The 27,642-nt window shown below is 36.9% G+C and overlaps 2 protein-coding genes and 1 non-coding gene across 9 annotated transcripts in view; 1 reads left to right on the top strand and 2 right to left on the bottom strand.

Moving 5' to 3' along the window:
- Positions 1-3,645: 3,645 nt before the first annotated feature.
- Positions 3,646-6,281, top strand: LOC127087328 (auxin-induced protein 15A). Its single transcript, XM_051028216.1, has one exon. The coding sequence runs from the start codon at positions 3,863-3,865 to the stop codon at positions 4,142-4,144; it is 282 nt and encodes a 93-aa protein (XP_050884173.1). The 5' UTR covers positions 3,646-3,862; the 3' UTR covers positions 4,145-6,281.
- LOC127087326 (uncharacterized) overlaps positions 4,334-27,642 on the bottom strand; it is a 38,464-nt gene continuing 15,155 nt past the window's right edge. For 2 of the 7 annotated variants that reach the window (XM_051028210.1, XM_051028212.1), the window contains 5 exons: positions 7,269-7,297; positions 6,827-6,910; positions 6,666-6,693; positions 6,504-6,532; positions 5,927-6,145 (listed from right to left, as the gene is read on the bottom strand). In XM_051028210.1, coding sequence (XP_050884167.1) covers positions 6,065-6,145; positions 6,504-6,532; positions 6,666-6,693; positions 6,827-6,910; positions 7,269-7,297 — 251 coding nt within the window. In that variant the 3' untranslated portion in view covers positions 5,927-6,064. Of the gene's footprint in view, positions 4,824-5,815; positions 6,146-6,503; positions 6,533-6,665; positions 6,694-6,826; positions 6,911-7,268; positions 7,298-7,430; positions 7,459-7,591; positions 7,805-27,642 lie in introns of those variants that run through there. The other 5 variants (XM_051028209.1, XM_051028213.1, XR_007789846.1 and 2 more) reach the window with 4 other exon arrangements.
- LOC127090054 (U6 spliceosomal RNA) lies at positions 7,580-7,682 on the bottom strand. The gene has a single exon (XR_007791589.1). It is a non-coding gene; the product is annotated as a U6 spliceosomal RNA (small nuclear RNA).

Consider the following 27,642-nt stretch of genomic DNA (forward strand, 5'->3'; position numbering starts at 1 on the left):
GATTGTTTGTTATTAGTTTTCTAATCATAATGACAATATTCAACAATTCAATAGTTTCCTATATGCTTCTATTTATAAATTATAAATTACAAAACTGGAAGTCATTCCTTGCAAATTTCTCTGACCTTGCTCCTTCAACTATTCCAACTCCTGTTAGACTCAATGATCAACTGAAACGAACCCAACCTTTTAAAGCTTGTGATGATTATAAAGAATATACTACTATTTGTACTCATTATTTTGGTCAATTTCTCTTTAACTTTTGCTACAACGATGGTGGTGTAAAAGAACTGTACAATTCATTTTAGATGAAAAACATGAACTTCAAGTATCAAATAATCTATTCTTAACTGGAAATTCAAAAGAGCTTTAAAGCTAGAAAATTATCTCAATTGGTCTTTTATTCGTGACTATATATCTTATCGCTTACTAGGCTTATCCGTGGCTCTAATACTTCAGTTTGAAAAAACATTGGGCCTTATCCTCCTAGCTAATTATTTTGAGTTTAATTGTTATGCATTGTCAGTGTAAAAAGTTTTGCATTATCAACAAACCTCAACCACTCTAATATATCCGACTTTGAAAATAGAAAAGATTAAAATCAAATATTTTTAATCATCTCACAATTAGAATTGATTGACACTATAAAACAATCTTTACACTGACAGTGTATATAAATTAAATATTTATTCTTATACGCATAAAACAAATCATTGAACAACTTTTATCAGCACAAGTTAAGGTTTCGAGGTGTAGTTCACCTAATAATCTTGGCAGAGCAGTTGTTGTTACCAAAAGCTTGGCCGTGCTGCATGAACTATAAGAGAGCTAAATTCCTTCTTTGTATCTGGATAAGTGGACTTGCATCCTGATTATTATACAAGTACAAATGTTAATACGTTTTGCACGGAAAATAATCAAAAGTCATAAGGCATTTGGTAGGAAATGTAGATCTAATCAATTAGGTTTTCATGATACAGATGAGTGGTTGACACCTTACCTTAAACTAGTTTAATCAGTGTGGCCCATTTGTATCCCCTTATCAAGAAACAGCAGATGCCAATCTTGAATCTCTGACCAAATCACTTAAAGTGTGTAACCGTAAGTGTATGACTGATATTTTTCTCATAATTCTACAGGTCATATATCAATACTGATCTTTGACAAAGGCATCTAAGACAACACCATGTGATCTCTCATCTCATGGGCCCCATCATACAAAAAATCATTTCTCTAGCAAAGGGATTTGAAGAAACTCTTGGAAACTCTTAGAAAATGCAAGGATATTAAACATATCAAAATTAGTTGCTGAAGAAAATTAGAGATGTTTCAAGTCTGTCTGAAACATGATCATAATAATGTGGGACATACATTTAATTACTCTCTCAATGACCTCTAGACACTATCATGTGATCTCTTGTGAACCATCTAAGAACTAAATAGTGTTTTAATTTATGACTGATATTTCTCATAATTCTTCAGGTAAGATATCAAGATTGTGTGATCAATGTGAAGAGAACATCATGTGCCATGTCTGATGCATGTCTGAAAAGAAATGAGTAAGAATTGTACAAGTGTTGAGTTTAACATGAACCTTTCATTCACAAAGTGGGGTTTGCACTCTTATTCATCCTTGACAATACCATGTCATCTCTTATCTCATGGCCCCATCATTTTAACAATCATTTTTCTCTACCAAAGGGATTTGAAGAAACTCTTGGAAACTATAAATGTAGTTGTCCTTCTTCACAACAATCACAAATAATTCAAGCAATCATACTTCGAAACATTTTTCTTACATCTGACAAATTCAGCTTGTCCTTCAAAAGATTTAAAATGGGTTTCCGTTTACCTGCAGCTATTAGACGAGCTTCATTTAGCAGTAGCCAGACATCCTCAAAAGCGTTGAATGTGCCAAAGGGCTATCTTGCGGTGTACGTTGGAAAGCAAATGAAGCGGTTTGTTATCCCCATGTCATACTTGAACCAATCTTCATTTCAAAATTTGTTGAGTCAAGCAGAGGAAGAGTTCGGATATGATCATCCAATGGGTGGCCTCACAATTCCTTGCACGGAAGATGTTTTCTTGCATATTACTTCTCGCTTCAACGGCCAATAGATCCTACAATGAAGGATACTGACATAGATTACCAAACATTTTGTACAATAGTCATCATTTTTTACTTAAAGATTTTTTCCTTTTCCTACTTTTGGAATGGGTTGGAACTATCCATCTGAACGACAAATTCAGAAAGAGATTATTGTTACTAGTTTTCTAATCATAATGACACAATATATTGAACAACTCAATGGTCTCCTATATGCTTCTCTTTATAAATTATAAACTACAAAGCTGGCGATTCCTTGCTAATAAGACATTAAGCCAAACTTAATAGTTGATAAGCTACCTTGAATCTAAGCTTACAAATTTCTTACATGACTTAAGTTTCTATCAACTGCTTCTTCATCTAGGCAGAGCAATTAAGCTGTGATAAATTTAATAAAAAAAGAAAAGCTCCTTCAACTATTCCAACTTCCATGAGACTCAATCATCAACTTACACAAACCAGATCTTTTAAAGCTTGTGATGAGTATAAAGAATATATTACCATTTATACTCATTATTTTGGTCAATTTCTCTTTAACTTTTGCTACAAGGATGGTGCAAAACAACTGTATAATCACTCTAGGGAAGACTTTTTTACTTTTAACAAGCAACATAATTCATTTCAGGGGCTGAATTGCATGACTAAACAGAGAATGTATTAATATTATAGACGCACAATTAATTAGATTCTAAAACAGAAGCTAATCCCATCATATAACAGAGTTCAGATTTACCACTTCTTAACCCATTTGGGGAAAGACTCCCACTGCCAGTTCTCCGGGTCCTGCCATAATCTACAAATAGAATGGATGTAAAACATGAATTTCAAGTATCAAATAATCTAATCTCAATTGGAAATTTAAAAGTTCGTAAGAGCTAGAAACTCATCGTGATTGGTCTTTTATTCATGACTGGATATCTTTATCTCTTACTACGTTTATTCATGGCTATGATACTTGAGTTTGAAAAATATCGGGCCGTATCCTACTAGCTAATTATTCTGAGAATAATTGTTATGCATTGTCGGTGTAATAAGTTTTTCACTATCAGCAAACGTCAACCATTCAAATACTTTAACAATTAAAATCAAATACTTTCAATCATCTAATGGTTATTATTGATTGACTGTTTATGTCAGCTAAATTACCATAGACACTGCTGTCTATGTCTGCTAAATGCCAGGGTATGTAACCATCAGAATTTATTGTTGAAGTAAATTTTAGACATTTTAAACCACGCTGAAAAATAATAATAATGCCATTGCAATGGTTTTCTTACCTGTGCATAGCACTTTCATTTTCAAAGTTGAAACAGCTTTGTAATGTGGGACATAACTTTAACTCTCTGCCAAGTCTTAAGAAAGACCTCTAGACAGTTTCATGTGATGTGATATCTTGGGAACAAAACAATATGCACAACTCATATAGTGTGTGACTGATATTTTTCTCATAATTCTTCAGGCCATATATGTCTGATGCATGTCTGAAATGAAATTAGTAGGCAGAGTACAAGCAGTTGGTTTAAAATTAGCCTTTCATTCAGAAGGTGGGGTTTGCACTCTTATTGAACTTATTTACCCTTGACACAGGCATCTAAGACAACACCATGTGATCTCTCATCTAATGGACCCCATCATTGAAACTCTTTGAAACTATAAATATAGCGTCATCCTTCACAACCATCACAAATCACTCAAGCAATCAAACTCAGATACATACATCAAGAAATTCAGCTTTTTTTCTTCAAAACATTTGAAATGGGTTTCCTTTTACCTGCTGCTATTAGATGGTCTTCACATCGCAGTATCAAAACATCGTCAAAGGTATCAAACGTGCCCAAGGGCTATGTTGCGGTGTACGTCGGAGAGGAAATGAAGCGGTTTGTCATCCCCATTTCATACTTGAACCAACCTTTATTTCAAAACCTGTTGAGTCAAGCAGAGGAAGAATTCGGATATGATCATCCAATGGGCGGCCTCACAATTCCTTGCAGAGAAGATGTTTTCTTGGACATTACTTCTCAGTTCAATAGCCTATAAATTATACACTAAAGGGGACTGACATAGATTAGCATAGAAGTTTTGTAAAATAGTCATATCATTTAGATTTGAATAGAAATTCTTTTTTCCTTTTCCTATCCTTGGAACGGGTTAGAATTGTCCGTCTGAATGACAGATTCAGAAAGAGATTATTTGTTATTATTTATTCCTAATGATAATGACACAATATACTCAAAAACTCAATGGGCTCCTATCTGCTTCTAATTTATCTTAGTTTAATAATATAATGATGACACAAGGATACTACACGCTGTAAGCAAAATCTAGCTCGAATGTTCCTGCAAATTTCTTTAACCTAATAAAACATTCACCCAAACTCTAATAGCTGATAAGCTATCTTGTATCTGAGCTCACAGCATGTTTACATGTCTTGATCTTTCTTCATCTAGGAAGAGAAATATTTATGCTACAATAAATAAGGAAGTTCCTCCAACTATTCCAACTTCCATGAGATCCAATCATCAATTTGTTTGGCACGTGATAGGACATTGGGGGCAGGTCAGTAGAAGTGAAATGAAAATGAATAAAGAAACACACCAATAACTGTGTATGTTGGCATTTTTCCTTTGATGTTTATCAAATATGGTAGAAACGACAATTGCAAGGTCTTCCTGTGCGCTTAATCAGCGGCAACCCTTTACTATAAGCTCCAAGCAGTCTGCACCATTCATAAAAGTGTATATTATTATGTATATTCCTAATCAAAAGATTATCATGAATTGCCTGCATTTGGTATATTCCTAATCAAAAGATTATCAAAAGTCTATGAATAATCTACAAAAAGAATAGTAGTATAACATTAATTTCAAGTATCAAATATTACCCCATCTCAATAGGAAATTCTAGACGCTAGAAACTCATATCAGTTGATACAAAAGTCAACAACTCTGATAGTTTGGCACTTATTATTCATGGCTATGATACTTGAGTTAGAAAAAACAGTGGGCATTATCGTACTAGTTAATCAGTCTTAGCAACAACAGAGTTTCATGAATTAAGGTTCTACTAGCTAGTTATTCTTATATGCAGAAAACAAACCATTGGACGGAGCATTTGCTGCTAGACATATTCAAAAGACTGCAAATATATAGAGGACTGTTGACTTAAAATTGAATATTCAGAATAGCATATTTTTGTTACTGGTAGTTGTTGTGGGTCCAAACATATACTTATCTCTTTTGAAGTGTTGTTCAATTGATATCTATCTTCTCTTCTGGTCAGCATGAGTAATGACCGACCATGCCCTCTATATGTGTTCCCTGTAGCCTCCTAATATTAATGATTTGTAGCCAACTAACAATTATGATACACGCTAACAAGGGAAATTATCGGTGGCATTGAACCGCGTTATCGATATGAAGAGAACATGTGACATGTCTGCAAAAATATGAGTAGCCATTTGAGTTCCAAGTGGTAAATCTGCCAGCCTTTCGTTGAGAAGGTATGCACTCTAATGGAACTTGATGGAAGAGACATTCAAAGACAACACCATGTGGATCTGTCATCTCATGGACCCCATTGTTTAACAATAATTAATTTCTCAACAAAGTGGATTTGAAGAAACTCTTGAATGAAGACTATAAAGATACACTAGTTTGCTTCAAATCCATCACAAATCACTGACTTACTCAAGCATCAAAAGATAGATACCTTTTTTCTCCTTAAAGTTTGAGAGTTGTTCTTCAAAACATTTGAAATGGGTTTCCGTTTACCGGCAGCTATTAGACGGGCTTCATTTAGCAATAGCCAAACATCATCAAAAGTGACAAATGTGCCAAAGGGGTATCTTGCGGTGTACGTTGGTGAGGAAATGAAGAGGTTTGTGATCCCCACATCATACTTGAACCAACCTTCATTTCAAAACTTGTTGAGTGAAGCAGAGGAAGAATTCGGATATGATCATCGAATGGGTGGTCTGACAATTCCTTGCACGGAACATGTTTTCTTGCATATTACTTCAGGCATCAATGGTGTATAAATCTGCAAGTGCAAGAGACTAACATAGATCAGTATTGACATTTTTGTAGAATATAGGCATGTTGTAAATATTTTCCTTTTCCCTTTGATTGGGAAAATTGTCTAAATGAATGAAATAGAAACACAATTTGGCAATCTATTATTTGATGCTTTGCCTAACAGAGAATTGAATTGAATATGGTGGATTTGATGTTTTGGCTAACACAGAATTGAATTGAAAGCTATGATGTTATCTACATGGTGAACCATTTGATTAAACAGAAGATTGAAATATGAAACGATGCATAACAATAATTTTGATTAAACAGAAGAGTGAAATATGAAACGATGCATAATAACCAAAATCAGAACAAGAATTTACTTGGTTCAAGTATGATGAACACCACGTACCTGCATTGAAAGGAAAACAAAACCCTAAACGCAAAATCAAAGACAAAACGAACAAAACCTAAACGCAAAATAACAGTGGAAAACGAAACCCTAACGGAGAAGATTGAAAAAAAAAGTCAAAAAAAATTTGGACCATTTCTCGTATGATGAACACCACGTACCTGCATTGAAAGGAAAACAAAACCCTAAACGCAAAATCAAAGACAAAACGAACAAAACCTAAACGCAAAATAACAGTGGAAAACGAAACCCTAACGGAGAAGATTGAAAAAAAAAGTCAAAAAAAATTTGGACCATTTCTCGAATGGGTGGTCTGACAATTCCTTGCACGGAACATGTTTTCTTGCATATTACTTCAGGCATCAATGGTGTATAAATCTGCAAGTGCAAGAGACTAACATAGATCAGTATTGACATTTTTGTAGAATATAGGCATGTTGTAAATATTTTCCTTTTCCCTTTGATTGGGAAAATTGTCTAAATGAATGAAATAGAAACACAATTTGGCAATCTATTATTTGATGCTTTGCCTAACAGAGAATTGAATTGAATATGGTGGATTTGATGTTTTGGCTAACACAGAATTGAATTGAAAGCTATGATGTTATCTACATGGTGAACCATTTGATTAAACAGAAGATTGAAATATGAAACGATGCATAACAATAATTTTGATTAAACAGAAGAGTGAAATATGAAACGATGCATAATAACCAAAATCAGAACAAGAATTTACTTGGTTCAAGTATGATGAACACCACGTACCTGCATTGAAAGGAAAACAAAACCCTAAACGCAAAATCAAAGACAAAACGAACAAAACCTAAACGCAAAATAACAGTGGAAAACGAAACCCTAACGGAGAAGATTGAAAAAAAAAGTCAAAAAAAATTTGGACCATTTCTCGTATGATGAACACCACGTACCTGCATTGAAAGGAAAACAAAACCCTAAACGCAAAATCAAAGACAAAACGAACAAAACCTAAACGCAAAATAACAGTGGAAAACGAAACCCTAACGGAGAAGATTGAAAAAAAAAGTCAAAAAAAATTTGGACCATTTCTCGATTTGTGCGTGTCATCCTTGCGCAGGGGCCATGCTAATCTTCTCTGTATCGTTCCAATTTTATCGGATGTCCCCGAAGGGACGAAGTAAGGGTGAGTAGCTGTATTATATAAACATAACAAAATGAAACTAAACAGTCGATGTGGAACTAAAAGTAAGTAAACAAACATAACACACTTACTTCTCCTTCCGCTTAGTAGTTGTTATGTTGCCTCAACTTCACTTAATTAGTAGTAATTAATTATATGTGTATCATCATTAATTCTACACACCAGAGTCAACAAAATTCTTCAACTAGTATTATATGTGCTGTAAAAAATACTAACTAATGCATTACTATCATCTTTATTAATTATTCCTATATATAATTACTCATTCACTAATTACTCAATAATTCATTACTACTATCCACTAACCAGATTATTCTTTACTCATTAATCAATTAATTATATCTTATTAATCAATTTTTCTTTAAATAATCAATTTCATACTCTTCATTTATAGATTTTTCTAACATTTAGTGAATTATCTAATTTTTTTAGCTAATTGATTTCTAAAATTCTCCTTTTTATTTTTAATTTGTATATGATTATCCACTCAATTTTTAATTTGTATACTTTTCATGTATACTTGAGTGCGTCGCACGCTCAAAGATACAACAGAGTTGTCATCAAACTTTATTTATTTCTGAATGAAAGGGAAAACATCGATAAAATCCGAAAAAAGAGAAAAAGGGTAAGGAAGTCAGTTATGCAAGGGGAAGGTATTAGCACCCCTCATATCTATTATACTCAACATGAATATTTTGATTGTTCTATGCTCGGATGAGTGTGATATCTAAAGATTATTCGCGAAAGGATAAAGGAAAAATAATGGAACAGATAAAGTGCTCGGTGAGGATTAGGGCGTTCATGCCTACATATCATTATAGTGCAATAAGAAATTCAGAGCTCCGTAGCTCATGGAACTAAAGGTGGAAGATGAAAGAAGAGTGATTGAAGTATGGTTTGAACCAAATAATAATGTGGTTTAAACCCATAGGATGGGTATGTATGAACCAACGAGAAAACTGACATCAAGCCAAAAACAAAATGGGGTACCCTGACATGAAGCACAAATAAGGGGTAAACGGGCATCAAGCCAAAAATAAAGGGATATTGGTTCAGAAAGTGAACACTGATTGTTTGTCCATGGTATATATGGGGCTCAAAGAAATAGTGTATTCGGCTCAAAGAGAAAGTATATCACATGGGGTGAATGATTTGTAGAAGATATTGAATGAAGGTAGTGAATAGTAAATAATGGAAGATGAATGGTAGGATAGAGAGATAATTAAAGTAGAAAGAAATTGAAAGGTTTGGTAAAAGTGACCAAAGGGTATAATTGGAACAAAAAGTTAATGCATTACTATCATCTTTATTAATTACTCATTCACTAATTATTAATTACTCTTTACTCAATAATTCATTACTACTATCCATTAACCATATTATTCTTTACTCATTAATCAATTAATTATATCTTATTAATCAATTTTTCTTTAAATAATCAATTTCATACTCTTCATTTATAGATTTTTCTAACACTAAGTGAATTATCTATTTTTTTACCTAATTGATTTCTAAAATTCTCCTTTTATTTTTAATTTGTATATGATTATCCATTCTCTTTTTTTTCAACATCACTCATTTAAAAAATATATAAAAATAATTGCATATATCTTAAAGTCGGATAAACAAAAAATAGCAACAAACGGGTGACAAGAATGTGACAAGATAACACTTAGATATACGATGTAAAATTATCATAGCATAATCGAAGTCTCACATTTTTGTGGTTCAATGTTTAAACTAAGATATGGGTGCGAAACAAAAAAAAATGTAAACCATGCCATGAAGATTTTGAACCTGGAACATAATGTAGACACATGGTTTCATGATGTAGTTCATTACTCTGGGCTGGTAGGTTTAGGTGCCACTAGACACAAGACCATTAGCCATGACATGTTAACGGCTTTTATGAGAGTTGGCACAAGGAGATGTCGTCTTTCCACATCCCTCATCGTGATATGTCCATCACCCTTGATAATTTCTCATGCCTTCTGCATCTTCCGATTATGGGAAGATTACCAAACATCCTCGAATAAACAAATCTTAGGCCCTCGAATTGATGGTAAACTATTTGGGAGCTAACCTAGGTGAGGCCCAAAAGGAGTTTGATGTCACGAGAGGTGCTCATGCCCGATTTTCATACCTGACGGAACTGTACAAATACCACCTGGTTACGGTAGTGGAGGCTGAAGCTGATGACGAGCAAGTTTTATTCCATAGAGAATATGTATTGACGTCATACTTCATGTACTTGGTTGGCTCGACAACGTTTGTGGACAAAAGTGCAACATATGTCGATGTTGTTTACCTGATATACTTCATCATTTTTTTCTCTTCATTTATTTGGGATCATTAGATGCTCTGTTTTTACTCAAATTTATCTGTTTTTATTATTGAAACATGATAAACTTAAAATAAAAAACTCTTCAAGATGCAGCATATTTTTGGCATCAGTTCTCACATATATTGTTTTCTTAACACATATAGAAGCAACTACTAGTATTCTATGTGTTGTGCCGTAAAAAACACTAAAAATTATCTTTATTAATTATTATACTTAACTATCCATTCACTAATTATCATTTACTCATTAATTCATTACTACTATTATCAATTATTGCTTACTCATTAATCAATTAACCATATCTAATTATTGTTTCCTAACACTTAGCGAATTATCTAATTTAATTTTAATTTATTAATTTCTAAAATTCTCCTTTTATTTTTAATTTGTATACTTTATTATCATTATCCACTCAATTTATTTTTTTCAACTTAATCACTCAATTGAAAAATATATAATGATTAAATAATATAAAAACAATTACAAGTGCCTTAAAATTGAAAAAACAAAATATATTAACAAACGAGGGATACGAATATGGGGAAACAACACTTGGATATACGATTTAAAATCATCATAGTATAAACAAAGTCTCACATTTTGTGGTTCAACATTTAAATTAGGATCTATCTGATCAAAGTGATTTCATGTTTCATCATCGAAAGGATACTGCAACACGCATACACTTCTTATATTATATCATAGTGTTGTGTCATTTTTTGACGTGCTATTCGTATTGATGCAAACATTATATACAACTTTAGTGACAAATTAAACATTTACTTAACTTATAATTGTTTTATGCTTACGAGTATTTATCCACATCATTGTTGTTTGAGATGATATAGTCCTACTTGGAGAATCAAAGGATGATTTAAATGAGACGTTTGAGACTTGGAGACGACATTATAAACGCATGTTTTTTGCATAAGCACAACTGAGACTGAGTATATCAAATGTAAGTTCAACAAAATAAGAAGTGTTTATAACCTAGAGTTAAAAGTTGGAGATCATATCATCCCTCATGCCACACAGTTTAAATATCTTGGGTCTTTAATACAAGGCAAGCAAATACTTACGAGGCAATTTTAGTGAGGCAAATCAAGGAGGTTTTAGTCACCTTAGAGAATGAGCTTGAAGAAATTTAACAATGAAGAGAACTATGCCCGCGAGGCGAATCTAGACAACTCTGACACACCCATGTGACCCAACTAACAGAACGGTAAATTTAAATCTGCGGGACAAATTATACAACTCGTTAGGAGAAACAAGACGGTTTTTACACCCACCTGTACTGAGATGGGACACAATTAGGGGGAAGTTAAGGTCTCCATGCTAGCCATATTTTGCGAGGAAAAAATTCTCTTTACATAAACTATAAATAGAGAGTCATGCGATCAAAAATAATTATTATTAATTTAAAATAAAAAATAGAATAACACAAGGGAAAGCATGAGGCATGTGCTTTCAAATTGAGAAATTTCATCTTGAATGCTTATTTCTTAGCTTCATCTTATTTCTTCGCAAACATGTATAACCTTTCTCGTACTTTTGCAACAAGTATCTTGAAAGCGTGTTGAAAAAATACAATGTGAAACATAAAGTGTCAACTCCTTATCATCCTCAAATGTGTGAACAGGTTGAAGTATCCATTTTATAATAATATTGACTTGAAAGATTAACATTTCTACCCTTTTGGAGTTAGGTAGAAATTTTATGTTTCCTTGTTAATGCAAATGATTAAGTTTGAAATTGTTCATGGAACTAACAACATATTAGGTTTGGGATTGGGGTACTAGAGAACATGATTAAAAACAAAGTAGTTAAAAAATTATTTTAAAAAAAAAACAAGAATAAGTTATTCTTTAGTACTCTTAAATTGATATTTGCATTATGTTATGGATGATTGTGAAATAAGAAAAATAAGGAAAAATAGTAGGTATTTAACTCCAAATTTCAATCCTAATATCCCAACAAAAAAATTCACCTTGACATAAGTATGTGATAACTCTGAAATACCTCAAATCTGTGTATTCAAAATGTTGACTTTGATTGTCTGTTTATAAATTTTTCAAACTTATGGTAAAATAAATATTATGTGTTGATTAGCGATTACAATATTATTTCACTCGAGGGAAAAAAAGTGAGAAAAGAGAGACAAGTTTAGTATATTTACAAGTTGGAAGAATTGTTTGGACTTGTCTGAATAGAAGATAAGAACAAAAATGACATCTGAGCCAGAATCGTGTGGTGATAATTGGTTGGTTATGAATGTTATTTTACTATTATTTTTTTCTTTTTGCAAACATATTCCTTGAGAAAAAGCAACCGTTAAAGTTTAGGATTGAGATGACATTCCGTCATCATAAAATTTTATCAAAAGTTTCTAGTATTTTTAGTAGTATTTAGAAATATTTGAGACTAAGACTAAAGTTGTCAAAAGAAGATAAAAATAAGAATTTTGGAAAGCAGAAAAAGCCAAACTTGTTGGAAAAATTGTTGGGTGATTTGTTAGGACTACTGCGCGATTTGGTCATTATTGTTGCACAGTGATTTTGGATTGGTACGCAATTTGGACGTGTTTTAGCCCATAATAAATGAAAAAAACTTCCTAATTTCTTGGAATTACTTTATCCACCTTGTGGGGTTTTAATTCACCACAGTGAAAAGTTATAAAAGTCTCTCGATTTCAAAGATGCATCTCCGGACGCACCCATACTAGACACCCCTAACGCTTTCATGAGTGAGCCACCCCAGTTACCCAAAAATATGTTCGGAGATGCATTTGTGTATCCATATTAGGGTGAAACCGGGGTGCATATCTGTTCTGACCCTTATTTCAAAACTCAGTGTTTTACGCTCGATAAGTTTTACGGAGATGTATCTTCGAACATGTTTTAATTGATATACCTTGCGCCAGAATCTTCCTCATTCCTTCTTCATTTTCTAACTTTCAAAAAAAACTTGAAAGCTCGTGAGAAAGAATCAACAATCCTATTTTTTAAGTTTCAATGCTACTTCTACATCATTGCAATCAATTCCAAGACATTCCATTCACTCCATTCAAACTTTTGCACAACAACTCTCAATTAGTAATTTTCTCATTTCCTTTCTATTTTTTAGTTGTGATACACGTATTGGGAAAAAATAGTTGTTTAAAATGCATTAGTTTGTAGTTACATTCAAAATAGACAGCTTGTATAGACAGGCATTCACATTTGTTGGTGTTTAGGGAATCATATGGGATTTTCTGCAATCGCCCACTTTTACGGAGATGCATCTCTATAATTTTCTTTTCCTGTGTTACAGAGATGCGTCTCCGAATTTTACTTGCCTTAATTTTGATATGATTTCTTGGTTTGTATTATAGGAACAATGATTGAAATCCACGACAGTTTGAGGCACGATCGTGTATCCCAATATGTGTTTCTTTGTATGGAGGGGGAAGTGTACTTGAGGCACTGAGTTAGTGCTAGTTAGTTTGACGCGGAAGAATCGACTTCACATGGTCGTGTGTCTCGGACTTTACAAGGTAACATGTCTCAAACTTCGACCTTCAAAGGACACGCGTCTGCTGCTGACCCTCCGACTTATGAAGCCCCCTAGAGCCCAACAAGAGGAACATGTTGTTGTTGTTGCTCCCATTCCTGATAGTTCTCCAAGAGGCCCTTATGACACCTCCTTACTTGCTATATATGTATAACATGATTATAGGCATGTGTGGGAAGGAGAGAGGTATTTATTTACTTTTAAGTTACATCTATTTCATACTAATTGAGTTGCAACTGGAGTTGAGATATTTATTTTTACAGGAGCGTGAAACAAAAAAATATGAAAACCATGCCAGGAAGATTTTGAAGTTGGAACATAATGTAGACACATGGTTTCATGATGTAGTTCATTACTCTGGGCTGGTAGGTGTAGGCACCACTAGTTAAAAGATCATTAGCCATGGCATGTTGGCGGCTTTTGTGGAGAGTTGGCACAAGTAAACATCGTCTTTCCACATCCCTCAAGGTGATACATCCATCACCCTTGATAATTTCTCATGCCTTCTATATCTTTCGATTAGGGGAAGATTACTAAAACATTCTCGAATCAATAAATCTTAGGCACTCGAATTGATGGTAAATTATTTGGGAGGTGACCTAGGTGAGGCCCAAGAGGAGCTTGATACAACAAGAGGCATTCATGCGCGATTTTCATACCTGGAGGAACTATACAAATACCACCAGGTTTCGGCAGTAGAGGTCGAAGCTGATGATGAACAGGTTTTATTCCATAGACAATATGCATTTAGGTCATACTTCATGTACTTGGTTGACACAACAATATTTATGGACAAAAGTGAAACATATGTCGATGTTGTTTACATTACATACTTCGTCGACTTGGAGTGGATCCACGAGTACAATTGGGGGTCGGGTGTTCAGTTTGTCTGTACTCCAAACTAGGTGAAGCTTGTCTTTAGAAGATAAGACATATGACAAGATATTGCACATTATTTACGGTAATATACTTGCAACCTTTGTTGTTACTAGAAGTGGACAACGGGCTAGGTTGCTCGGGTACGGGCCCAAAAGTCTCACCAGCCCCAAACCACAGATGAGCAGATTAGGCCAATTTCTGCCCATTTCTCAAATCGGTTTTGACGGGTTGTGTTACCACTGGTTACAGGTTATTTCGACCGATTTATTCGGATTATCAGGCTTATTCATTTTCAGACCCAATAGAATTGTTTGGTCTTGGCAAAATCTAATTTGTTCTTACATTAAATTCCAAAATTTCAATGTAAAAAGTATGTCAAACATTAAAATTGGGCAATATTTAAAAGTGATATTATAGTATTCGTATACATTTTACTTTATTAGAAAAAAATCACTCTTCAATTCAATTGCACATTTCGTTATAGTTACAAATTAAATTAGTTATTTAATAAATAAGTCTAAATCATATTATGAAAATTCAAAATCTATATACTCATTCAAATTTAATAAAAATGGAAGCAAATGTAATATTTAAAATCTACTTGAGAGGTTATACAAAAATAAAATTTTAATATTCTACCACACCAACACTTTGATAAAATAAAAATTTAATATTTATTTGGGTTGATTTGGATACCCGCATGTCTATTTAAATTAATAGAACTCATCCATCTAAGTCGATTTGAAACCGAGGTTTGGGTCTGATGACCCACCAACCTGTTTCAACCCAGCTCAATTCGGTTTTTCGACGGAGCAGTTCGGGCAGCAATTCGGCATAGGTCATTGGCAACGGGTCGAAACGACGATCAGGCATCCTCTGTCTAGGCTGATACGGACGTTGTTGTTGTTGTTGTTGTTGTTGTGGCGGTTGTTGAACTCTCTGTTGTTGTTGTTGACGTGGTTGAGGTGCTGGAATGGTTACAGCAGCAACCTGGCGGTATTGCCATCTATTCACACTTCTTCTGTGTTGCACAACATTCGTCTCACCCTCCCTCCTGCGAGGTGTAACACCCTTCTAAATACCCCAAAATATTTAATTAAAATAATAACATATCAATCAGAGTAATTATGCCCCGAAGGGTGTCACACAATCATTTCACAACATTTATCAAAATATCCTGTCATGCTCATTTATTTAATCAAAATAAGACTCTTTTGCATAATTCGCAGCGGATACAAAACATCGACATTCAAAGCATGTACTACATTGCATGTAAAGTTGATCAACAACTGTATTAAAACATATTCAAACATCCCCTCCCGATGTTACATCTACCAGAGCATGACCCACTAAGGACGACACTAGACTCCATAGCACTAGCTTCTACTCAACTCATTGCTCGTTACCTGAAAAATAGATGTAAGGGTGAGTTCCTCAATCAATATAATAAGCATTATAGAACAACATGTAATGCTAAGTAATTAACACATCAATTCACCCTAATCAGACTACGCACTCAGCAACGGCAATATCCGTTCCAACATCATATTCAACAGTAACATATAGCATATGTATAATCTCAACCATACTCAACATCAACAACACAACACATAACACACATATAATACTGGAATACATCCATTCATATTATATGCCATACATTCATTATGAAATGAGACTCCACACATGCGGTACCGACTATCCTTGAACATACAGTTCAAGCTCACCGATCAACTCCAGATACGGCTACTAAGCTCACTAGTCCCACTCATTTGAGATCTAATGACTCACTCACCAATTCCTCACCATGGGAATTAGCTACAGCCCCGAAGGCTAGACTATGCACACTAATCATCTAGCATGCAAACATCAACAACAAATCCACAATGATTCACTCACTAATTCCTCACCATGGGAATTAGCTACAGCCCCAAAGGCTATGCCATGCATAATATATACATTCACAACAATATGCATATCATCAGACATCCTCAATATTTTATCACATAAGCATATCAGATCATGCCAAACAACAACCACAGTATTAGTACACTCTACTAATACCTATACTACTCAAAGCCACGGGAAATGATCCCTAATATGTCATACATCAGCTGAATTACAACACTCAGTCTAAACAACCAAAACTGCACAACAACAGCACAGAAAATACACAATTCTGCCCATACGCGTATTGCCTATGCCCATACGCGTATTGCCCACGCCTGACCAAATCCATACGCGTAATGCCTACTCTCATACGCGTATTGCGCATTTCCTCGCCCAACCCATACGCGTATCACCTGTCTCATACGCGTATGCTACGCGTATCACTTCCCCATACGCGTACCACCAGAGACCATTTCACGTTCAAAATTTCATCTTCCTCATCCATACGCGTATTGCCTAGTGCCATACGCGTACCAGCCATCTCATACGCGTATTGCCTAGTGCCATACGCGTATGACCAGAGACCAGAACTCTCAGATCTGCAATGGCTTTCTCTGCTACGAGATCTACCCAATCCAACCTTCCACAGTCCAAATTTCACACATAATTCATTCATCTCATCTAACACGAATGATACACTTTCGATTCCAAAATTTTCTAACGTTTCTACCTCTAATTCCTACGAATTTCATCAATTTTAATCCCAATTCCGTTCATCCAATATTCTACCAATTTCAGCATGCATCAATCAAATCAGAGGTAAAACAATAGTTTCTCACTACCCAGTACATATCATCCCATAATACCCGTTATTCGATGATAAACCCCCCTTACCTGAGTTAATCCGGCACTTCCGTTAGCTTCAAGCTTTTCCTCTTCTCTTGCTCTGCCTCTTTGCCTTTTTCCACTTTCAGCCGCTTCTCTGTTCCTTTTCACGTGAAAACCCTTTTTACCACAAATGGGACTTTTGTTATTCCAACTTATTTTATTCCAATAAAATAATAACCCAATAATTATTATTCCAAAATAATGATAATAATCCAAACTTCCAATTATTCAATTAAATTAATAAATAAAATATTAATTTAAATTAAATAATTATCTTATTTTAATTGGGGTGTTACACGAGGTGCCCCAGCAAATGGTTTCTTTGAAGATGAGGAACCAGCATCCTGAATCTTTCCGGCTTTGATCAGACTCTCTGTCCTCTCCCCACAAATTACAACATCAGAAAAACTACCGAATGGGCAGCTTCCCATCCGGTCCATGAACACGCCTTGTAAAGTACCGATAAACATATCGGTCAATTCCCTTTCCAGCATAGGGGGTTGCACCCGTGCAGCTAATTCACGCCACCGCTGGGCGTACTCCTTAAAACTTTCACCAGATTTCTGACAAAGACTCTGCAACTGAGTCCGGCTCGGCGCCATGTCCATATTATGTTTATATTGCCTCAAGAAGGCCTCACCCAGATCTCTCCAACTTCGGATGGATTCTCTTTTCAACTCCATGTACCAATCCAAGGAAGCCCCAGACAAGCTATCCTGGAAGAAATACATCCACATTTTCTCATCGTCTGTATAAGCAGAAATCTTTCGATAGTACGCCTGCACATGGGTGCGAGGACAAGAAGTACCGTTGTATTTGTCAAATGAGGGTGCTTTGAACTTGTAGGGAATTCTCAATCCTTCTACCAGCCCCATGTTGGTAACATCAAAACCCAAAGAGTTCTGACACTCCATGGCTCTGATCTTCTCAGCTAGGGCATCCACCTTCCTATCCCTTTCGTCAGTTCTTCCCACAACTTCATCATCTTCACTAAGCAATGTGAACATGTCTTCCTGCCTGTCAACCAACGGAGTAGGATGGCGAACTGGAGCCCGGGTAGCTCTGGCATTAACAGTCTCTGCAGCAAGAGGATGTCAATTAATCCGAATACCCCTCAATTCATCTCCCACGGCATAATCATTGACGGGAGCAACAACAGCAGCACCATCATTCGCGGGTACACCCACTGGCGAAGCACGACTAGGAGGTGGGAGTACAGCTTCTTGTCTCTGGGTTAAGGCACGCAGCTCCTCCTGCCCTTGAACGACCCCTTGCATCATTGTCATGAATTGGGCCATGTTAGCCCTCATCTCAGCCAACTCTGCTTGAACCTGGTCCATGTTCCTCTGTTGATTCAATCTGGTTGCGTAGCGGTGCGGACGTTGATTAGCTATCCTGCCTAAGACAGGAACCAGAGTGAGAAGTCTCGATCAAGAACACCTGTAATGCAAAATGATATGTGTATGATGCTTATGATGCGTATGATGCACATGATATGTTCATTTCTCAGGCATTCAAGAGCCTGATTCATCTTTCAAGAAATGGCAACCCGCAATACGAACAACAAAGCAACAGCATACACAGGATAACTTAGCACAAGGTGAAACATCAACAATCTCATCTATAGACATGAGCAACAAGGATCATACAACATAATTCGAGCAAAGATCCTAAATGATCAGAGTACAACAATGAATCCCATCCAACAAGCCTGGAGGTGATTCTCAACATAAACAACAGAGATACGAGCTAAGACAAATGGCTTCCAGGAATGAGAGTCTTCAGGTATTGACACTGGTCTATCAACAGGTCACATTCTGAACATTCTGGCAGAGGAGTGATCTTCTCTTTCAGTTGTCTTCTGAGCTCCACAACTTCTCCTCCAAGCTGGCTCTCTGATGCACGTGTCAAGTCAATCTCTTTCTTCAGTTGGATGTCTTTGTCTCTGAGTTGCTTCTCCAAGTCTCTTATCTTCTTCTGATAACTGGCTTCAGTTCTCTGCAACCTCAAGCACTCCCGGTGTTCTGCATTCAACAGTGCCTCCATCTCCTCATAGGACCTCTTCTTGCTCTTCAATCTGCTAGCATCTTCACCCTGCATGCCTTTGAGTTGATGAGCCAAGTTCAACTTATCAGCTTTAGCTTTGTAAAGCTCCATCTGGGTGTCTTGTTCCTTCTCTTTCAACCGACGATTCTCCATCAGGGCTTGCTTGTACTGCTCAACAGGCACATTCTCAGCAAGGATCAAAGGTGGTTGCTCTTGCAATGACTCCATCCTATTATAGGGTAACAACAAAGTCTCAACTCTACTCTTGACCCAATCAGTGTAGTCAGGCATAGCAACAACAAACTTCTTCCCCAAGACAACTCCATCCTTGACACCAATGGCCTTCCAAACTCTTCCTACTCGCTCCAAACTAGCAGGGTCACTCCGCTTCTCAAAATACACACTTTCAGCTATCTCAGCATCAAGTGGTCTTCAATTCATCACAAACCCCAACTGGCGAAGAGAAAGAACCGGATTGTAATTGATGCAACCCTTAGTCCCTACAAGTGGCACATTACGAAACTCTCCACAACTCATGATGACATTACGCACATCCATCCGGTAAGACTGCCATCTGATATCATAAGATGTAAGAGACATAATCCTCTGAGTCCACTTATGGGTGCCCTGAGCATCCACAAAAGGTCCACTGACTGGCAAGAGAGACAAGAACCATCTGAGCAGTAATGGGAGACAGCATCTGATAGCTCCACCCTTACCATGCCTGTTGTGAATAGCATAGTAAGTGTCAGCTAACAAAGTAGGAACCGGGTTTCCTCCAAGGAAGATAGTGACTGCAACAAAGTCCACAAAGTTAGGCATACTCGGGAACAAGACAATCCCATAAATCATGATGGGCAACTGAGCATGAAAAGCTTCCCAATTTCCCTTCTTTGCTTCTTCTCTAGTTATCCTCAGCAAGTACTTCAAAGGCAACCCTGCCACATCACCGCTCGACTTCCAATTGTCACTCACTTATTTGACACTCAGATCAAGAGCTCGGGCAACAACTCTGAAATCAACCTCCTTTGGCACGTCTAAGAAAGGCACCTGATACTGGATCGGGACATTCAGCAGAATGGAGTACTCTTCAAGAGTGGGCGCTAACTGATAATCCTGGAAAGTGAAACATCGGAGCTCGGGGTCATAGAATTGTAGAAGAGTCTGCAACGGCACTGGATCTACCACCATCCTCAATAGTGTCAACAAATCCCCATACTGATCAACAAACACCTTCTGATTACCGCCGATCATAAGGTTACTCAACTCTATCAAAGACGTCAAAGGCTCACGGTGAAAACTGTAGGTGCAAGTCTTCCGCTTCAACTCGGGAACGGATGCCATCTCTCACAGTGAATAGACTCCTGACTGAACCTGAGAAATGATATGCATGAGGATATTAGCTTTTTTCTTTTTTTCTTTTTTTCTTTTTGATTTTTTTTATTGCATTATTTTTTTTTTTGAAAATAAACATGCTATGATGCACATGATGCAAACACGACTGGCTGGCTGTGTATCTCGGAGCATAGGATCAAAGCTTCGGCTTGAATTCGGAACCACAAATCATCTGAGACCCAAAAATCATCTGAGACCCAAAGTCGTCTGAACCAAGTCACCAACAGAACCAAAGAGTCACCAACAAGTCACCAACGGTACCTGTAATAATGATCATTCCCTCCCCACTCACGGGTGTAATCTAGGCCAGGGTAAGGTTAAGAGAAACGCAGGATAAACAACCCTTTCATAGAATATCATCATGCACATACCCGAAGTATGTACCGATAATATCCCATCAGGATCTGAACTGCTCGTGATACCATGTTCCGCTAAGTGGTGCAATACCACCCGCTTCCCATGAATCACTCTAATCCTAGGTGTCCTAAAGTTCACTCATAGCCTGGGTATTGGGCCTTTTACCTCATGTGACTCCCACCCCCAACAGAGAAACAGACAACCAGCCAGCACAGATGAAAATATGATGAATGCAAACATAAATGCAAACATAAATGAATGCAATAAATGAAACAGCAAAAGCAACCAAACCCTATCCTAGAGAGCGCTAGGAGTGACTCGCTTAGGGAAGATGGACCAGCAAGAGGTCAACTTCTCATGTCCCCAGCAGAGTCGCCAGCTGTCGCATTACGCAAAAAACCGGCGGGAAAACAAAACAACAGAGCCGCCACCGTGCGTTATTTATCCCAAAGGAGGGAAAGGAAACGCTCGAAGTAAACCTGGAAAAGACATGGTATCGCGACCAGAGATGGATGGGATCGGGAGTCGGTTATGCGAAGGGAAGGTATTAGCACCCCTACGCATCCGTCGTACTCGACGAGATCCACACTCAGAAAGAATAGAAGAAAGGTTGCTAGAAACTGCTCACAAACTGCACACACACTGGAAGGAGACACGGAAAGACCAGAGAAACTAACTCGGCAGGATATCGCATCCTGGGCCTACGTAGTATGTCAGGCACAGACATCAGAGTCAACGTAGTTCGGGACAAGGGGAAACGTGCTCGCTAGGATGTCGCACCCTATGCATACGTATCTTCTCTTAACCAGAGAAGAATCAGAGCACTCGTAGCTCGTCTAACGCACGCCAAACAAAACACCCAAACAGGAAACCGACTGCCAATCGCTGGACTTACGTCAGACTCCGAATCAACAAACACACACAGGAAACCAACTGCCAATTGCTGGACTTACGTCAGACTCCAAACACACACAAAGGGGTTGCAAAAGAAAAAGGCGCCCGGAGAGATCGGCTCATCTCCTGCCTACGTACCTCATCTGGTATGAGGATCAGGGCGACGTAGTTCCCCTACACAGGGAAAGAACTGCTAACCTAACCAGATACAAAGGGAGATACAAACTACTAGGGGGACTACGACTTGAGCCTAGAAGTTGTCATGCATACGATCCCTATGTTAAGGTTTCTATCTAACTTGCACATGGAGCAAGCTATCCTAAACAGCACAGGCAAAGTCATACAAGCACAAAAAGCAAGCACACACACTATATGCAAACAATTGGGCTCATACAAGGTTAGACTGTGAAACACAAGCCAACTGGAATGGGGTGTGGTTAGCTCTTAACCCTAACATTGAGAGTTAGGGTGAAGCAGATGAAATGGGAAATGAGGATAAGGCCTCACAGCTCTTATCCCTGGCCTGGGAGAGCTTCAGACAAATGAAAGTGTGGGAGTTCAGAATGTAGGAACTCTTCTCCACATATGACTGACACAACAAAGATCTTGGGTTATTATCCACAATGCATCAACACAATGGTGTGAGCAGGGTGAATGACACAATTGAATAGCAGGAGATGGACTACACATCTCTTTTATCTGCCAATTGCCTCATAAGAGGACTTTTCCTGCTTGGCACAAAGATAAACAAACACAAGCATTGCCTCTTAAGGAGGGCTTCAGACAGGTGCCTGCCCACATAACAGGACAGGTCTTCCAGACTACATGAAGAAGAGGGATTATACCTAAGTGGTTAAGCAACCAAGCAAAGCAAAGCAAGTTCAAAAGAACTCAAAGCAACTTAGGTACCTGTGAAAAATCTAAACTAATCAGTTCAACTGTACAGACAAACCAACAACAGTTAATATCAAACAGATAGACAATGTTCACAATGTGCAAGCCACAAGGCAAACTCAAATGAGCTAACATCAACCTACAAAACAACACAAGGTTAGCCAATCATCAACCAATTAGTCAAACTCAAATGAATGAGCCACTCCATTCATGGCAATGTGCCTTTGAACCTGAAATCCACAATCCAAACAGTGAGCCCAAACCACTAGGTCAAATCCTAGGGTCAAAGGAGGATCAAAAATCCAAAACAGAACATGAAATTTAACATGAATCATCTTCATTCAATCAAGAACAAACCTCAAAAGGTCCCATATTAAAATCATTAGTCATATTCATTTCATGAACAAAACATGGCAAGGTATGCAAATGGTGATCACATTGAGACATCAGAAGAAACAAATGCACATCAAATCAAAAATGGCTCAAAAAATCTTGGAAAATTCATGAGTAAACAGGACATACAACATGGTCATCATACAAAAAATCAGGGGCACTGGACATCATTAGGCATGGTAATCACATAGCATAAGTCAACCAATCACATGTGTGACACAAATTGTCACACCAACTTAGCATAATCATAAAACAGAGATGGATCATGGTAAAAATCTCAAACCAAAGCCAAAACATCACTCAACATGTCTAGAAATAGCATGCAAAATTTCAGAAGCATTGGATCAATCTTGAGCATTTTATGATCAAATGAACAAGGGAATGTCAAACATACATACATGTGCAATCTCCCTAGGGCAAATCAAATTTTTTATCAGGCACAACTTGCAATTCAATAACCATAAAAAAGTAGATAGAATGAGGATCACAATGCAAAAAATTGGAGGTCAATTGGATTAATTTTCAATTTATGGTGAATTTTGGAAGTTTGAGAAAAATTTGAAAGATGATTTTTGGAGCCAAGGCATGAAAATGAGGGAATAGAGAAAATACAAGGCAATTGGAAAATGCATTCAACCGGATTCGAACCGTGTGCACATTTGAATCCAAACGCGCGCTAACAGCCAAAACGACTATGTTTCAGCATTCAAACCCTAAACGCGCGCTATGCATGGATTTGAATTTTCGTAGCTAATCCTCATGAACTCGTAGCTAAATCCGTAGCAAAACACATGCGTTTCCTAACTAAATCCGCAGGAAAATCCTAAGCAATCTGGAAAACGAAGAACATCATGCATGCACAATGAAGATCATGAAGATCTTCATTTGGAAATTTCCAGATTTCACCAACATGTCCAGAAATCAATAATTTCTACATCAATCAACTCGCCATGCCACATACAACAAGAATCAAACAACAATTCATGCAAAAACAACAAGATAAACACGGATCGAAGAGAATCAAAATCAACATCAAAACTTTAATCGCATGTAACTTTGTGTATATAGCATCATTTCACTCGATTTAAAGCTCAGATTCATCACCATTCAATGATCTATACAACTAGCATAATGAATTTGAGAATTAAAGAGGTCAAAAAACCAACCTCTTGATGAACAGAATTGAAACCACGTGCTTCCAAGCCTTGCCACGCTTCAAATCTTCTCCTATGATGCTTATGAGATGAATGATGATGAAATGGAAGCTCAACGATGCACAAAACCATCTTAAATCTCAACTGCCATGGATGCTTCACGCTTCTATTCTAACTCAATATGCCACGATTCCTCTTGAATTCTTGTCCAATTCTACTCAATTATGCTTCAGGATGATGAACTGATCAATAGAAAATGCTTAGGTTTGAAGAATTTTGGAAAAAATTTGAGAGGAAAATTTTGAGAAATTTGGTGATTCTAAATCTGAAATGTGCTAATGTGAAAACAGTTAGGGTTTAAGCCTTTATACTCCATGCTAATCATGTTTAGGAAATGTTTAGGCAAAATGCAAATGAGGTTAATCACTTTGAAGTGTAAGTGCAAAAAATGAAGTTTTCACTCCATGCACCCTCATGCACGTGAACAGTGCATGTTCTGGCCCAAAACCCACTTAAAAACATCCCATGCAAGGTTTGAAATTGATTTGGTATGCTCATGATCATGCAACATGAAGTTATGCAACTTTCTTCCAAAAATTTCATGAATGCACCAATGCCAATGCAAATGAAATCTCATGCCAAGTGATAGTATGCTTGGAAAATACATGTTACAAGGATCAAAGTGCAAAAAGAACCACCCAAATTGGAGTTTTGGTTTGAAAGTTATGCCCATTTGAAGTTTAAACCACACTTTGCCATGATTGAACCATATCTCCTTAACCACACATGAGAAATACATGATCTTGGACTTTTTGGAAATGGGAGAGAAAGACATTCAACTTTCATGTTGGACAAAAATTCATTTGAAGCTTCCTTGATGATGTAATCTTGAGTTGAAGTTGGTCCGAAATCTTTCCATTTTTGGAAAGTTCAGATTACAGGTCACCTGCTATTTTTGGAAAGTCTTGATCTGACTTCAAATTCTTCAATGTTGAAGTTTGAAATATCAAATGAGACTTGTTTGAACATGAATGAGGCATCTCTGACCATTTCCCACCTTCAAATTCACCATTGACTGTGCAGTTGACTTTTGTGGGTCTCAGATGATTTGCCCATGGACTAATGAGCTCTAAGCCTTCAACACTTGGCCAAATCACTTCAAAATGATCCTTGAATCATATGAACTCACTGTACCAACCCTAGGGCTTTGATCTCATGGACAATGCTCTTGATGCCTTGCACGGCTGAATCTCCTGACCAGTCTGAATGATGACATGTAATGGACTATGCAATGACAATGCAATGTTAATGACCTAACCATGAAATGTATATACAAATGGGAGGTGCAAATTTGAGGTGCTACACTTGCGTACACCAGAAGAAGCCCTATATGGTGGTGTTTTGGAGTGATTTAGGAAACATGCTCACGTGAGGTGAGAGGTTGTGCTGATGACCGATGATGCTTGGTGGAAATTGTATACTCATCGATAGTCGTGTGTTAATATGGTAGTGAATGTTATGTTCTTTACGGTGTTAAGAGTGTGTATTACTGTAAAGTAAAAAACTTGACTAATTTTGTACATAAAACTTTGCATTTTCAGCTCTAATTTATAATTTTTTTAATGATTAATTTCTCTGATTTTTTATAGAATATATATTTTGAATTTGGCTTTGGTATCCTCGATGTGTATGTTAAGTGTGTAGGAAACCAAATAATAAAGGCACAAAACCAAGAAACAAGGAGCAAAGCAATTTGTAGAAAATAAAGCTTGCTCTCCGGGCGAGCAGTGGCGAGAAAGAAGCGAGCTCGCCCAGCGAGCAATGGCAAGCTCGAGGCGAGGCCTTCCAGACTCTGGGTAGAGGAAAAACTGAGTGTTGGTCGTCGGGCGAGGTTCTAAGATCTTGACATCGCCAGACGAGGTCTTGGTCAACAAGCGAGGACATATATTTTTGCCAATGACGGTTTTATGCATTTCTGAGTGATAGATGGGCAATAAAGTGAATTTCGTCGGGCGAGACAGTAAATTTTCAATTTTGTATAAATAGGACCAAATCAGATTTTTAGGTTATGGTTTTTGGAACTTTTAACCCCATTTCCATCAGCCACCATTTTTTAGTTAAGAGAGATAGATACTTAGAAAATAACAAGTGAGGGTGCTTCTTGAAGATCCGAAATTGGATTTGCCTCTATCGTTGGGAAATCGCGGTGGATGTTTGTTCATCTTCATTCTTTTCTTAAATCCCTTTCTTGTTGTGATTGTATGTAAGTTCACTTTTATAGTATGTATTTTTATTAATCATGGTGTTATGTATAATCTACTCACGAATATATATATATCGATGTTATCCCTGTTAACTTGTTTATCTATTGATTTGAACCATTATTGAGAAATACTCTTCGAATCTAGATCTAGGATAATCATTTGTTATACGCTAAACTCTATACATAGATTTAGGTTTAACATTTGCGTGAGTATCAAATCTTAATGTCCCGTATTATTTGATAGGATGAGATATCATCGATTAGACAATACGCTAGAACTCTCGACGGAAGTTTAGACATGAACCCTGTTGTGAGCGATACATGATGATATTGATGAATGTTCAGTTTGTGCATAACCGGTTGGTAAATTACATGTTCGTATGGTGGATGAAATTAAATCCTGTAAAGCTCTCAAATCTCTCTGAAGCTTTATTTATTTATTTATTCATTCATTTTACATAGCTTAGCTTTAAATTCAAATCTTACAAACCCAAGCTTAAAACTAGTAGAAACCGTTGATGTCGCACCAATCCCTATGGAGATGATAAAAATCAAAATACTTACTTTTGCTTGCTGCTTTACCGTTTCAACAATTACTCAGGGTCTATCCTGCTCCTATTATGAGAGGAGAATTTATAAAGGCTCTTGGGTCTAAGGTTTCCTCGGAAATGGTCACCTCCCACTTTGTCAATAATGGATAGTTTAATCCTTATTTCCAAGGGAGTCGCAGGCCGGTTAATAACATTGACTTTCTCTTTATCCCATAAATGTGTTATCCTATGTTTCCCACGTAGGGGAGAGGGAAGACTACAGGGGTGAGGCGATACCTCCCTTAGGGCGATCTTTCATTGTTGCCTCTTCTAAGGCGGTCCAAGGGCATCTCCCTAGTTGGGGTATTTTTCAAATTTAAGATTACGTAATCTCTCATGCCCGAGGCCTTTGGTAAAAGACGAATTATATTTCCCCTCACAGTTGATGGGAGTGTCT

This window comes from Lathyrus oleraceus, chromosome 5 (genome assembly GCF_024323335.1).
Source record: "Lathyrus oleraceus cultivar Zhongwan6 chromosome 5, CAAS_Psat_ZW6_1.0, whole genome shotgun sequence".
Taxonomy (NCBI): Eukaryota; Viridiplantae; Streptophyta; class Magnoliopsida; order Fabales; family Fabaceae; genus Lathyrus; species Lathyrus oleraceus.

Coding starts and splice junctions, on each gene's coding strand:
- LOC127087328 (XM_051028216.1), top strand. CDS start 3,863: ATGGGTTTCCTTTTACCTGCTGCTATTAGATGGTCTTCACATCGCAGT.